General features: G+C 39.6%; 1 protein-coding gene across 1 annotated transcript in view; it reads right to left on the bottom strand.

The window, feature by feature from the left end:
* Positions 1-13,315, bottom strand: part of LOC136857639 (uncharacterized) — a 337,721-nt gene that overhangs the window by 131,453 nt on the left and 192,953 nt on the right. The window contains exon 2 of the mRNA XM_067136444.2: positions 3,844-3,949. Coding sequence (XP_066992545.2) covers positions 3,844-3,949 — 106 coding nt within the window. The remainder of the gene's footprint in view (positions 1-3,843; positions 3,950-13,315) is intronic.

Raw genomic sequence — 13,315 nt, forward strand, 5'->3', positions numbered from 1 at the left:
ACGCAGTTCTGCTCTCCAGCCAAATGAAGAGTGACAACTATTGACGCGGTTAATCCCAGTGGCACGCTGCATTTGGTCCGTGGGGAGAATAGTGATGCAGAAATACGAGTGTGGAATCGATTACTATCATCTTGACTATACACCATGTTTCTTGATGTAACAACTGAAATTGCTTCATGTCATGAAACTTATTCGAGCTTAGTAATAACTTCTGGTCTTTGAAGGGTATGAGTGTGAGTGGGGGGGGGGCGGGCTGGAGGAATGGAGGAATGGTAGAGGAAACCGACTCCTGTGAATCTCATATTTATCATTTAGGGTATTCAGGGGTTGTAGTAAGGAAGAGGAGAGAGCATATGAGTCTCTGGTAAGACCCCAACTAGAGTATGGTTCCAGTGTATGGGACCCCCACCTGGATGACTTGATTCAACAACTGGACGAAATCCAAAGGAAAGCAGCTCGATTTGTTCTGGATGATTTCTGACATAAGAGTAGCGTTACAAAAATACTGAAAAGTTTGGGGTAGGAAAACTTAGGAGAAAGGAGATGAGCTGCTCGACTAAGTAGTATGTTCCGAGCTGTCAGTGGAGAGATGGCGTGGAATGACATTAGTAGACGAATAAGTTTGAGTGGTGTCTTAAAAAGTAGGAAAAATCACAATATAAAGTTGAAATTCAAGAGGACAAATTGGGGACAATATTCGTTTATAGGAAGGGGAATTAGGGATTGGAATAACTTACCAAGGGAAATATTCAATAAATTTTCAATTTATTTGCAATCATTTAAGAAAAGGCAAGGAAAACAACAGATAGGGAATCTGCCACCTGGGCGACTGCCCTAAGTGCAGATCAGTAGTGATTGACTGACTAACTGATTGATGGGGTGAACCACCTTAAGTTTTAAATATGAGCATACTGTGCGTGATTATTTCTAACAATCAAAAAATAATATTGCAGTACACCTCTGTTTTCCATTCTTGCAATCAGAGTAACAGATACCAGATTTTCACTTTGATATCTAAAGTCTTTCTCGGGCAACTATTCCTTTCGTCTTAATTAGTAAATCTACCCAGTAGTATTAGCATGAGAATATTACTGTGATTTATAAACAATTAAATGCAATTCAATGTCGTACATACATGTGTATAAAGATAAGAGCTTCAATACGGTGGATAAGAAGAAAAAGAAAAATAAATTCGAGTGAAAATACATTATCAAAATAATTAAGGAGGAAATGAAAGCCTTTGTAATCTGATAGCAAAGGATAAGATTCGATAACAATTTTTGTGAATATACAACACAGATTGTATCAACTAACGTCGATACTGTACAGTTGACAGTAAAGTATTAATAGTAGTGACAGCACTGGAAGCGGGAAGACGAATAGCGTGCATACTAATGTGTGAAACATGTACTGGAGTCTCCAAATGTTCTGTAGAAGTAGGAACATTTTTGCATGTTACTGTACAAACCATGCATTGAAGTCTCCAAACGTTCTGTATGCTTCTGTGTTAATCATGCATTGGAGTCTCCAAATGTTCTATAGAAGTAGGATACGTTCTGCGTGTTACAATATAAACCATGCATTGGAGTCTCCAAAAGTTCTGTATGGTTCTGTGTAAATCATGTATTGGTCTCTCCAAATGTTCTGGTGGAGAAAATGTTCTGCATGCTACTGTGTGCACCATGCATTGGAGTCTCCAAATGTTCTGCTGACGTAGGATAGTTTCTGCCTTTTTTACTGTTCAAACCATGCACTGGAGTCTTTAGAACTTTCTGTAGACGTAAGAAGAATTGTAGCAGTAATATAAGAGGTAGGAGGAGGCGTAATTTCCTGCATTTTAGTTTTCAAAGATTCTACTAACATTTATTGAATGAAAAAGCGTTTGAATGAAAATACATATGAACATTTCAGAATACTCTGAAGAATACTTAATTGCTTGTATCATTAAGCATTTTAGGTACAGGTCAAGTTGTACTGTCATAGCGTAATTACTATCATAAATCCAGTACGGCAACATGGTATGAAACATATTACTGACTGTCCAATCTTGTGACTACATAAATAAAACATCCAGCTGAATGAAACATATCTTAGTAATTCTTAAACTGTGACCCTTGATAAAAAACACTGCAGTCATTTATTCTCAGAGAAATTTAACTACGAAGTATGTGCACAGCCACAGTGAACTTCTTCTCAACATCTATGTGTAAGCCACTTCGTACTTCCGAGTGAATTTCTCAACATGTACGTGGAGTAATCCTTTAATTCCAAGTTAAATCCTCATCATATATCTATGAAGCCACCTCGTACTTCCAGATGAATATTATTGTTCAGTATCTATGTCCGGTGCCACTTTGTACATCTACTAACAGGTATTGAATTAAAAAGCGTTTGGATGAAAATACGTATGAAAATTTCAGAATACTCTGAAGAATACTTAAATGCTTGCATCATTAAGCATTTTAGGTACAGGTCAAGTTGTTGTACTGTCACAGCCAACGTCCATGTATGGAGTCACATGGTACTTTCGTGTGAATTCCCCAAATTATGTATGGAGCGACTTTGTACTTCCAAGCGACTTCTTCAGTACTTACATCTGGATCCACCTTGTACTTCTAAGTGAATTCTTCATCTGTGTCTACAGCCAATTTGTGTTTCCAAAAGAATTCCTTAGCGTTATCAATAAATGACGGTCGAATAAAAACAAACTGAAAATAGAAAAACTTGTAACAGCAAATATAATTTCTTCTATATTTGAGAAGGAAGGCGTAAAATCACTGGGTGTCAAGGTTTCTAATTGGTTATCTAAAGCGGTCATACCGGGCGAGTTGGCCGTGCGCGCAGAGGCGCGCGGCTGTGAGCTTGCATCCGGGAGATAGTAGGTTCGAATCCCACTGTCGGCAGCCCTGGAGATGGTTTTCCGTGGTTTCCCATTTTCACACCAGGCAAATGCTGGGGCTGTACCTTAATTAAGGCCACGGCCGCTTCCTTCCAAATCCTAGGCCTTTCCTATCCCATCGTCGCCATAATACCTATCTGTGTCGGTGCGACGTAAAGCCCCTGGCAAAAAAAAAATAAAGCGGTCGTTTTTATGTCATCCTTAATCGGTTTCTCGTATAGTGGAACTGATGTTCTCTAAACATTTGATGTCTCCTTCTCAAGAAGAATTTTTCCTTCTATGCTCTTATCGATTTCATTCCTCCTCGTCCTTATAGAAATAAATGAACAAAGCCTTGACTGTATTGCTACCGCAGAGGTTACATTTACACTAGAATTTCTCACTGCTTGAACTGAAAGGAAGAATTATGCTTACTCTCATTTTCCTTAGATTTCTAAGTGGGGAAATCAGATTTTAACTCTCTAGATTAACACACATAAAGAAAAAATAGAAAGAAACTATTGCCTAGTTTTTATTGTTTGATATTGAATCTGAATAACAGCGGGAGTATGCTTGGAATAAGGAATGCTATCGAGAAAGACACGTGCTTGGTACGGCCTTCATCGCCACTCACAAAACAAACAAAAGAGGCTACATAATTAATAACAGAGCGAATGTTGCCTCAAGGAGCTGGAGGATAATGGATAAGAGATACAATACATTGTCCTAACAATGAAAGGAAAAATGAAAGAGGACTTTTGACAGCGATGCGACAGCTCCGATAAATCTAGGTGAGATATATTTTGATGGACAAAAAACAAGAACAGAAACATTTAATGTAAGGTTATAATCGATAGAATACAACTGATAGTGAGAAATGAGCCTAGAGCCTTCCTGTTAAACCCGAATTTAGCCTCGGGTTACTATTTTAACCATGCACTGGGTTCTCCCGAACCGCCACTTACCGTAGAAGGACTGATTGGTAGCGACTCGGATAAGCATGGAGCCTCCTGGCTTGCAATTAGCCGTCACCATGGGAGCAAAGTCCTGTTCCAACAGCGCTCCGGCAATCTGTAACATTAAGAGAGGGCAAGAATATAAAATATTTCTTCCATAAAGATAAAAATAACAGAGTAACATGTGAATGCAATGATCGGTAGGATGAAGAGCAAAGAACCGTAATATTAATTATTTACAGATGTTCAGTTTTCATTAGGCTATATTTTTGTGATCGTAATATATAAAATACACCAGTCTCCTTGATAAATATGAAAAACATTGCCATCTTATGAATACATCCTTATTCAAAGATTTGACTGTTAAAAGAAAAGGAATTTATTTTGACATCCAGTATGCAAGTCTAAAAAAATTAAAAAATAGCTCACAGCTTTGTGTTCTCAATTCATGTCTCTAATGACACGCTTACAGCAAAAGGCTAACATTTGCACAGAAAGCACATTGCCGACTTCATTTACAGCATTTCATTGTTATGCTGACTGAAACCGAGTTTAACAGATGCTGTTGTTTTTTAATTGCTTCACGTCCCACTCACATTGATATGTCTTATGGCGACGATGGGATAGGAATGGGCTAGGAGTGGGAAGGAAGCGGCCGTGGCCTTAATTAAGGTACAGCCCCGTCATTTGCCTCGTGTGAAAAACGAAAACCACGGAAAAACGTATTCAGGGCTGCCGACAGTGGTGTTCGAACACACTAACTCCCGAATGCAAGCTCACAGCTGTGTGCCCCTAACCGCATTGCCAATTATGAATTACTAACATCAGGAAAACAAACTCAATTATAATTTTCATTTGTAAGTTAATTTCTCACAAACCTTGCAATCCTCCATTGAAGATCAGATTCTGAAACTTGGAATCTAATGAACTAATGATTAAGAACGTTCGAGATATTTTTCTTTTGTGCTTTATTATTAATAACTCCGTGAGTTTGTGCTAGAGGAAATATGGTAGTCAGGTGAAATATTTTTCCTCTTACGAAGAAAAGCAAGGGGAATAAATCTGCTCTGAATGTATCTCTTGGAATTATAGAATAAGGCTGGTACCGGTATGTTACTGGGAAATTTGTTGTGATATTTTATGTTTTCTTTACCTTGTAGTTAAATTTTGTATTTTACAGTGGAGCTACTCTCTCAATATAATAATTGGAACAACACGCATTGATAAACTAGAATTTTTAGGAATGCAGAAAGATAACGCTGAAACGAATGGCTTGAAATAATTCCAGATAGACACGTGTTTATAAACTTTCAGTAAAGGAACAATCCAGATATTTGCCTATATACGTAATGTACATTTAATGCATGTAAGTTCGACAGCTGAGTTAAATCATCTCGGAACGATCAACCGTTACGGAGTGCATGCGAGTCTTACCAACTCCGGCCTCAGGGGAGAAGTGCTGCAATGTTAGCTCCCTCATTTAGGCCACTGTGAGGGCAATTAGAAACTACAGTACAGTGAAACATTCATTTGGTATGCTCGGTCCGTAATTAAGTCGTGAAATTAATTTACCGTGTAGCCCTCCAGGATCAGTCAATCTCTCATCGTAATCTGTTATGGATGCTGTATAATGAAATGTGCCGGTCTGCAAGTTAGCCCGTATGGAAGGGTGTCAAGGATATACGGTATTTTATATTGGCGAGCTCACTCAATTACAGGAAGACTGGGAAAAGAAACTGATTGCATTCAAAACAGACCAGTGAGATACAATTGATAATAAAAAATTGCCTAGCAGAATTTTTTAGATATCTTGGTGAGACGTGATCATCGGTGGCAGTTACACCTTTCCCTACTTTCAAATGAATATATTTGTAATATTTATAGCTCATCAATTAAGAATGCAACTTAAACAGTTTTTGCAAACTTAACATACACTTATTATCATATATGAAATAATGTTCAGATTGTTGAAAGCCTAGTAATCACCTGTAATTAAAAATAATTAATCGAATATTTACACGATTCTTTTACGAAATGATTTAAAGAATTCTATCACCGACATACTCTACAATTTCAAAGACATTTATTCAGAAAATACATTTTTCTTAATTGTTAACTTTCATATAAATTTGTCTCACTTTTGCACGACTAATTATTTAAATTTACGTAACTTGAGCTAAAGAAAATATCCTGGAATATGTTGCTCATATAAGTAACATACACTATCACGCAAACATTGTTGCGAATAATTTGAATATGTTTAAAATTATGATGAAAACCTTCTGTGAAAATAAAAATTACGGAAAATGAACAACACACATGTGTCAGACTGGGACGTGGAAAGTGACATACATGGAAAATTACGATTATATATTTTGAAATATTGTAAATCATTTAAAATATGTTCATATTAAAGAAGAAAGCATACGGTATTATATAAATACAATTGAAAAATTAAATTCTTTTACTCGCAAGTGCATAACCCCACTTAACGTGCTATTAATACAAGGTTGTTATAAGTAGACAACTCTGCAAAACTATACAGCCGTCAAGAACAATTTCAACAAGCTATGCCTGGAAGTAACGAAACTAAATTTCAAGTAATCTATGGAATATATTACTTCATTATACAAGCAGCAAATCAAAATATGTAAAAAAAATATGTACAGTTAGACTACTAATCACACTGAAAACAGTAGATTATGGTACAAATTGCAATACTAGAATTAATGTGAAAGCTTTGCAAAAGTGGCATGCTTTGTCTGACTGACCACTCAGATGGGTATTGTGAAATTAACTCTAGAGAGTGTTAAATTGAATTTATTTTCAGTATTCTTCGAGAATGTCTTTACGTCCGTAAAATACGTTAAGGAGAATTTGTCCCACGAATATGACAGTAAGTTATATTGTCACTCGTACATTTATAACTTATTTACACATTTATAAAATACTTTCTGAAGGTCCCTTTGAAGTCTTCGGGGGATAGCATTACATTTTAAGGCCATTGTAGATTAGATCATAATTGTTGTAAAATATCACCGGTACGTAGTCGTGCAGGATAATAGGAAACAAGGATCAACTCCGAGTCTCTGCGGGCGCAACGAAAGGAGAGTGAAAGCAAGCCGACGGGAGAGAGTTGGACAACGCCTGTAAAGGAAACACAAAACAGAGGTCAATTTCTTCAATAACACCTGGTGGAAGAGAATTACAGGAAGTGGAACGTCACCTATTAGTGCTCGAATTCTGATTCATCTCTTATTTTCAGTGGGTACCGGGTTCGATTCCCGGTAGGGTGGGGTGGATGTTTTGTCGCGTCCGGTTAATTCCTTGGGCTCGGATACTGCGTATTTGTGTTCGTTTTGACTCACAGCTGCCCCCCCCCGCCACACATAATGTCAATTATCACAGAGCCGCGCAGTAGTGGATATATTCCCCCTAGGGCTGGCAGCAGGAAGGCTATACAGCTGTAAGACTGAGCCAGTTCACACACAGTGACAACCCCGTGTAAATGAGAAAAGGCCAGGAAGAAGAAGATAAAGATGTGAGTTGGCTACGCGGTTCAAGGTGCACAGCTGTGAGCTCCCAATCGGGAGAAAAGGGTTCGACCGCCACTGACGACAACCCTAAAGATGGTTTTCATGGTTTCCTATTTCATACCAGGAAAATGCTCGGACTGTACCTTAATTTTAGCCACGGCTGTTTCCTTCTCAGTTCTAGCCCTCTCCTATCCCATCGTCACGATAGGACTTTCCTGAGTCGGTGCGAAGTAAAAACGAACAGCAAGAAGAAACATAAATAATACTGTAAGTAATTCGCTACCCACCGGGCGAGTTGGTCGTGCGGTTAGGCGCGCGGAGCTGCGGGCTTGCATCCGGGAGATAGTGGGTTCGAACCCCACTGTCGGCAGCCCTAAGATGGTTTTCCGTGGTTTTCCGTTTTCACACCAAGCAAATACTAGGGCTGTACCTTAATTAAGGCCACTCCCGCTTCCTTCCCATTCTTAGACCTTTCCTATCCCATCGTCGCCATAATACCTATCTGTGTCGGTGCGAAGTAAAACAACTTGTTAAAAAATCGCTACTTGTTCATTTGTTTCCTTTGCAATTATGTTGTTGTCATTTTGATCCAATTCAGGCCAACTTAAGACCACCAGTGCTTTTTAGCTTTCGTATTTATTTGTTCCATCATTATGGCCAAATGGCTGAGTATATTTCGACCAAACAACATATTTACAGAGTACCCATTCATATTTCAAAACACTCAATGGATTGAGGAGGCGCCTTACAGGAAGACAAAAGCAGTTATTTAATGTTTTTTCATATACAACTGATTTTCTCTAGTTTGTAGAGTCTTTGTACGACGTCCGCTTACTTAGACCCCTGCTTTACTCTAGAAATGGAAGAAATTGATATTTTCTGTGGGACTTAAATCCGGTAATTTCTCACGATTCACAATTCGCGTCTTAATTGAGTGGAAAGTCAAACTGGAGTTTCGATTCCGCGAGCAAGTAATTCTTGGAGGATGTAGGACAATCTTGTCTTCATGCTAAATTCTCGGGTAGCAATCGACACATCGTAAAGTATTTCCAAGCTTTACTTCCGTGGGAAACTGGTGTAATATTACGTAATCGCACACAATAAGACCACACTGCATTACGCTGATGTGCATAGTTCGCTATTCAACACAGCGGTGGACGTTACACTCTACTCTCTAGTGCTACACTAGTCACAAAGCACTAGCATTTTGAGCATAGATAGGCCTACATATCTCTAATGTGAAGACCATCCAATGATTCGGGAATCCTATGCAATGGTTGTTTTTTCCTTACTCGCCAAAGTGAGCACTTCAGACGGTAAAACGCTGGCTTTCTGGTGGGTTCGATCCCGGCTCAGTTTGGAGGTATTTGAAGGTGGTCAAGTCAAATATAACAGTTCTGTGTTGACAGATTTAATGGCATGTAAAAGAACCCTTGCGGGATAAAATCAGGCAGCTTACTGTCCCTGAAAACTGCGAGTGTATTTGGTGGGACGTAGAATTATTATTTGCTATTTGCTTTACGTCGCACCGACACCGATAGGTCTTATGGCGACGATGGCACAGAAAAGGCCTAGGAATGGGAAGGAAGTGGCCGGGGCCTTAATTAAAGTGCAGCCCCAGCATTTGCCTGGTGGGAAAATTAGAAAACCACGGAAAACCATATTCAGGGCTGCCGACAGTGGGGTTCGAACCCACTATCTCTCGGATGCGAGCACATAAGCTGCGCGACCCTAACCGCACGGCCAACTCACCCGGTACTTAAGAATAGGCCTAGAGGTGCTACTAGAATACTGGTGGCTTGTATATATAAAGAAAAAGTATAATGAATTCAGTGGTCCGAATGAGGTGTCACTTTGTGGCGGCAACCCCGATAAGAGAGACGGATATAGTCATAGATGATAGAGAAAAAGGATATTTTGGGTCCAGATAAGAGACTTACCTTCCTCTTTATACCAAACCAGGAGCTTTATGAAACAGTCTAGAAAATAACAACCATTATGGGGAAAAGGGGGCTAGTTTTTTATCGACACATCAAGAAGATAAGCCCAAATGAGTGAATGAATACCCAAATGTCACACAAAATCTATGTCCGTAGTGATAGATATCTCTCAGAAGTTGATTCAGCCTAGTTATCATATTTATTCCCTTTAGCGATGAAGACACTGACTCTGTAAGATAAATGGAGAACTCAACCTCTGTGGATGAGAGAGGAGCACAAACTCTTGGCAGAAGTGGGTATAGGAGAAGGAGAGATACAGCAAAAATCAAACTTTAGGAAGAAAATTGTCGGAATGAGGGATGCTCTCGAGAAACAACTTACCAAGCCGTGGAATATCTCACTGAAGGAGCGAGAAAAAAGACTTAAGGACCTTTGACGGGAGTGCAAAGAAAAAAGGCATCTGAAGAGTAGGACAGATAGATTGTGTAAACGCGACCAATAGTTGGCCGTAACATTGAATGGATGAAATGAATGATTAATGAATAAAATAAATAAATAAATAAATAAATAAATAAATAAATAAATAAATAAATAAATAAATAAATAAATAAATAAATAAATAAATAAATAAATAAATAAATAAATAAATACCCAGATTTCGACTTAAGATCTGTATTCCAATATTCTCGTGGCGATGGATCTCTCTCAGAACTAATCTTCAAGTTTTTTTTTCTATTTGCTTTACGTTGCACCGACACAGATTGGTCTTATGTCGACGATGGGACAGGAAAGGCCTAGGAATGGGAAGGAAGCGGCCATGACCTTAATTAAGGTACAGCCCCAGCATTTGCCTGGTGTGAAAATGGGAAACCACGGAAAACCATCTTCAAGGCTGCTGACAGTGGGATTCGAACCCACTATCTCCCGGATGCAAACTCACAGGTATGCGCTCCTAACCGCACGGCCAACTCGCCCGGTTAATCTTGAAGTTGATATAACCTACTTGTCATACACCTTCCATTGAACGATGAACTCTGTGTTTATAATTGCTAATGTTATGTATTTTAACTCTCCTTCAATTGATATAGATTTTAAAAGATGGCAGGTTACGAAATATTGCCCTTCAAGCGTTATTTAAGATACCTGAAACTAAAAGTTATCGCTTGAAAACACCATCGACCTGGGCTGGGAACAAAAAGACAAGACTAACTTCAGTTGGTGGGAATGAATGATATAACTTATTCAACACACAGAACTACTCAACTCATACAAAATCATACATGAATCTGTGGCCTTTAAGAATAGCCTTATTGCATTTAAACTTGAATTTAAATATCTCTAATTAGTCAAAATAATGCAAGAATGGTCATTATCTCTTTTAATGACTGATTATGAGAGATTTTCCAGATAAATGGGCAGTTACAGGTTTGATCCCGAGGAACAAATTAATGATGACGAAGAAATTATTCATGTTTCCTTGCCTACAGCAGAAGGAGGAGAAAAATACTCAGACTTTGGCGTTGTTTGTGTTCAAAGTTTATGAAATTATTATAGAATGATAAGAGTTCATTAAAGGGCATTAGTAACTTTTTCGTCATATGTAGATGCAGAAAAGTAGCTTTAGTCCGACTTTCTTAACACTTAAATGAACTGTGAAGCAATGTATGATAAGAATATTTATAATGCAATACAAAATGATTGTACGGTATGTTTGACATTCTTCTTTGGTTAACTGTTGGTTACGTATGGACTTGTTGACGACCAGAAAGAGAAACTCTTTTTACTTCTTTGAAGTTCGCGCTTTGATTTGTGGTCTTCTTCTTCTTAATCTGTTTATTGTCCAGGGTTGGCTTTTCTCTCGGACTTAGCGAGGGATCCCACCTCTACCGCCTCAAGGGCAGTGTCCTGGAGCTTCAGACATCGGATCGGGGGATACAACTGGGGAGAATGATCAGTACCTCGCCCAGGCCGCCTCACCTGCTATACTGAACAGGGGCCTTGGTGGGGGATGGGAAGATTGGAAGGGATAGACAAGGAAGAGGGAAGGAAGCGGCCGTGGCCTTAAGATAGGTACCATCCCGGCATTTGCCTGGAGGAGAAGTGGGAAACCACGGAAAATCATTTCCAGGATGGCTGAGGTGGGAATCGAACCCACCTCTACTCAGTTGACCTCCCGAGGCTGAGTGGACCCCGTTCCAGCCCTCGTACCACTTTTCAAATTTCGTGGCAGAGCCGGGAATCGAACCCGGGCCTCCGGGGGTGGCAGCTAATCACACTAACCACTACACCACAGAGGCGGACTTTGATTTGTGGTACTGAAGAATAATTTCTGAAAAAACTTGAAATCATATGCAGAAAATAAAATATATAGAAACATATTTACTAAGATTAATAGTGTAACGCTTCCCTAGAAAAAATTTGCAGAAAACTCTACCTTGTCTTCATATACATCACCCCACCTGCTTCATCATCCACGTATTGTCCGACTCGTTGGCTGAATGGTCAGCGTACTGGCCTTCTGTTCAGAGGGTCCCGGGTTCGATTCCCGGCCGGGTCGGGGATTTTAACCTTAATTGGTTAATTCCAATGGCCCGGGGGCTGGGTGTTTGTGCTGTCCCCAACATCCCTGCAACTCACACACCACACATAACACTATCCTCCACCACAATAACACGCAGTTACCTACACATGGCAGATGCCGCCCACCCTCATCGGAGGGCCTGCCTTACAAGGGCTGCAATCGGCTAGTAATAGCCACACGAAATAATAATAATCCACGTATTACAACAGTCATCTGATTATTGCTGTTTTAACGTATGTATACAGTATATACACATTGTTTAAGCAACTGCTGAATTTTCTCCTATAGATTTTCCGTATAATCTAGCACATGTTTTAAAAATCCCAGCGTAACATATTTGTCACAAAATTATTAGAAGTTACAGGACTTCTACTCTTTCTATCATCTGAGACATATTTATCCTAGAATTATTTCAATATGGTGGATTAAAAAAACATTAATTAGAATTCCTGCTAATTTCTTTATGCCAGTCGTTATTTGCAACAGAAACGCGAGGTATTTCTGTGCTGCAATAAAACATGGAATTTATTTCAGGATGTTTTACTTACAGGCTTCACAGATAATTGAGATGATTTTTAACACAGACAATTCTACTTTAAGTACTACTAATATTCATAATTTGTCGTATACTTTGGTGTTTTAATTACAGTACTTCGTATAGTGATTAGCTTCAAGACATTTTTTCAACAATAAGATGATTGTACATTTCTGATTATGAAGATATACGAATGTTACTTTTAAAAAAATTGATTCTAACACTATTTATCACCCATTGTCACAAATATGTCCGCCTCTGTGGTGTAGTGGTTAGCGTGATTAGCTGCCACCCCCGGAGGCCCGGGTTCGATTCCCGGCTCTGCCACGAAATTTGAAAAGTGGTACGAGGGCTGGAACGGGGTCCACTCAGCCTCGGGAGGTCAACTGAGTAGAGGTGGGTTCGATTCCCACCTCAGCCATCCTGGAAGTGGTTTTCCGTGGTTTCCCACTTCTCCTCCAGGCGAATGCCGGGATGGTACCTAACTTAAGGCCACGGCCGCTTCCTTCCCTCTTCCTTGCCTATCCCTTCCCATCTTCCCATCCCTCCACAAGGCCCCTGTGGCCGCCTGGGCGAGGTACTGGTCATACTCCCCAGTTGTATCCCCCGACCAAGAGTCTGAAGCTCCAGGACACTGCCCTTGAGGCGGTAGAGGTGGGATCCCTCGCTAAGTCCGAGGGAAAAACCGAACCTGGAGGGTAAACAGATGATGATGATGATGATGATGTCACAAATATACCCCATTAAACATTAAAAAGATCATAAGAGAGGAAGCTGTTGTTATACGAGATATCTTAAAATTATTTCTTATAGGCCTAATACAGTTCAATTAGTTAAGTCTTGAATAAACCCTTGGTACACGGATGGGACGCGTGCCACTAGGTGACAC

This window comes from Anabrus simplex, chromosome 1 (genome assembly GCF_040414725.1).
Source record: "Anabrus simplex isolate iqAnaSimp1 chromosome 1, ASM4041472v1, whole genome shotgun sequence".
Lineage (NCBI taxonomy): Eukaryota > Metazoa > Arthropoda > Insecta > Orthoptera > Tettigoniidae > Anabrus > Anabrus simplex.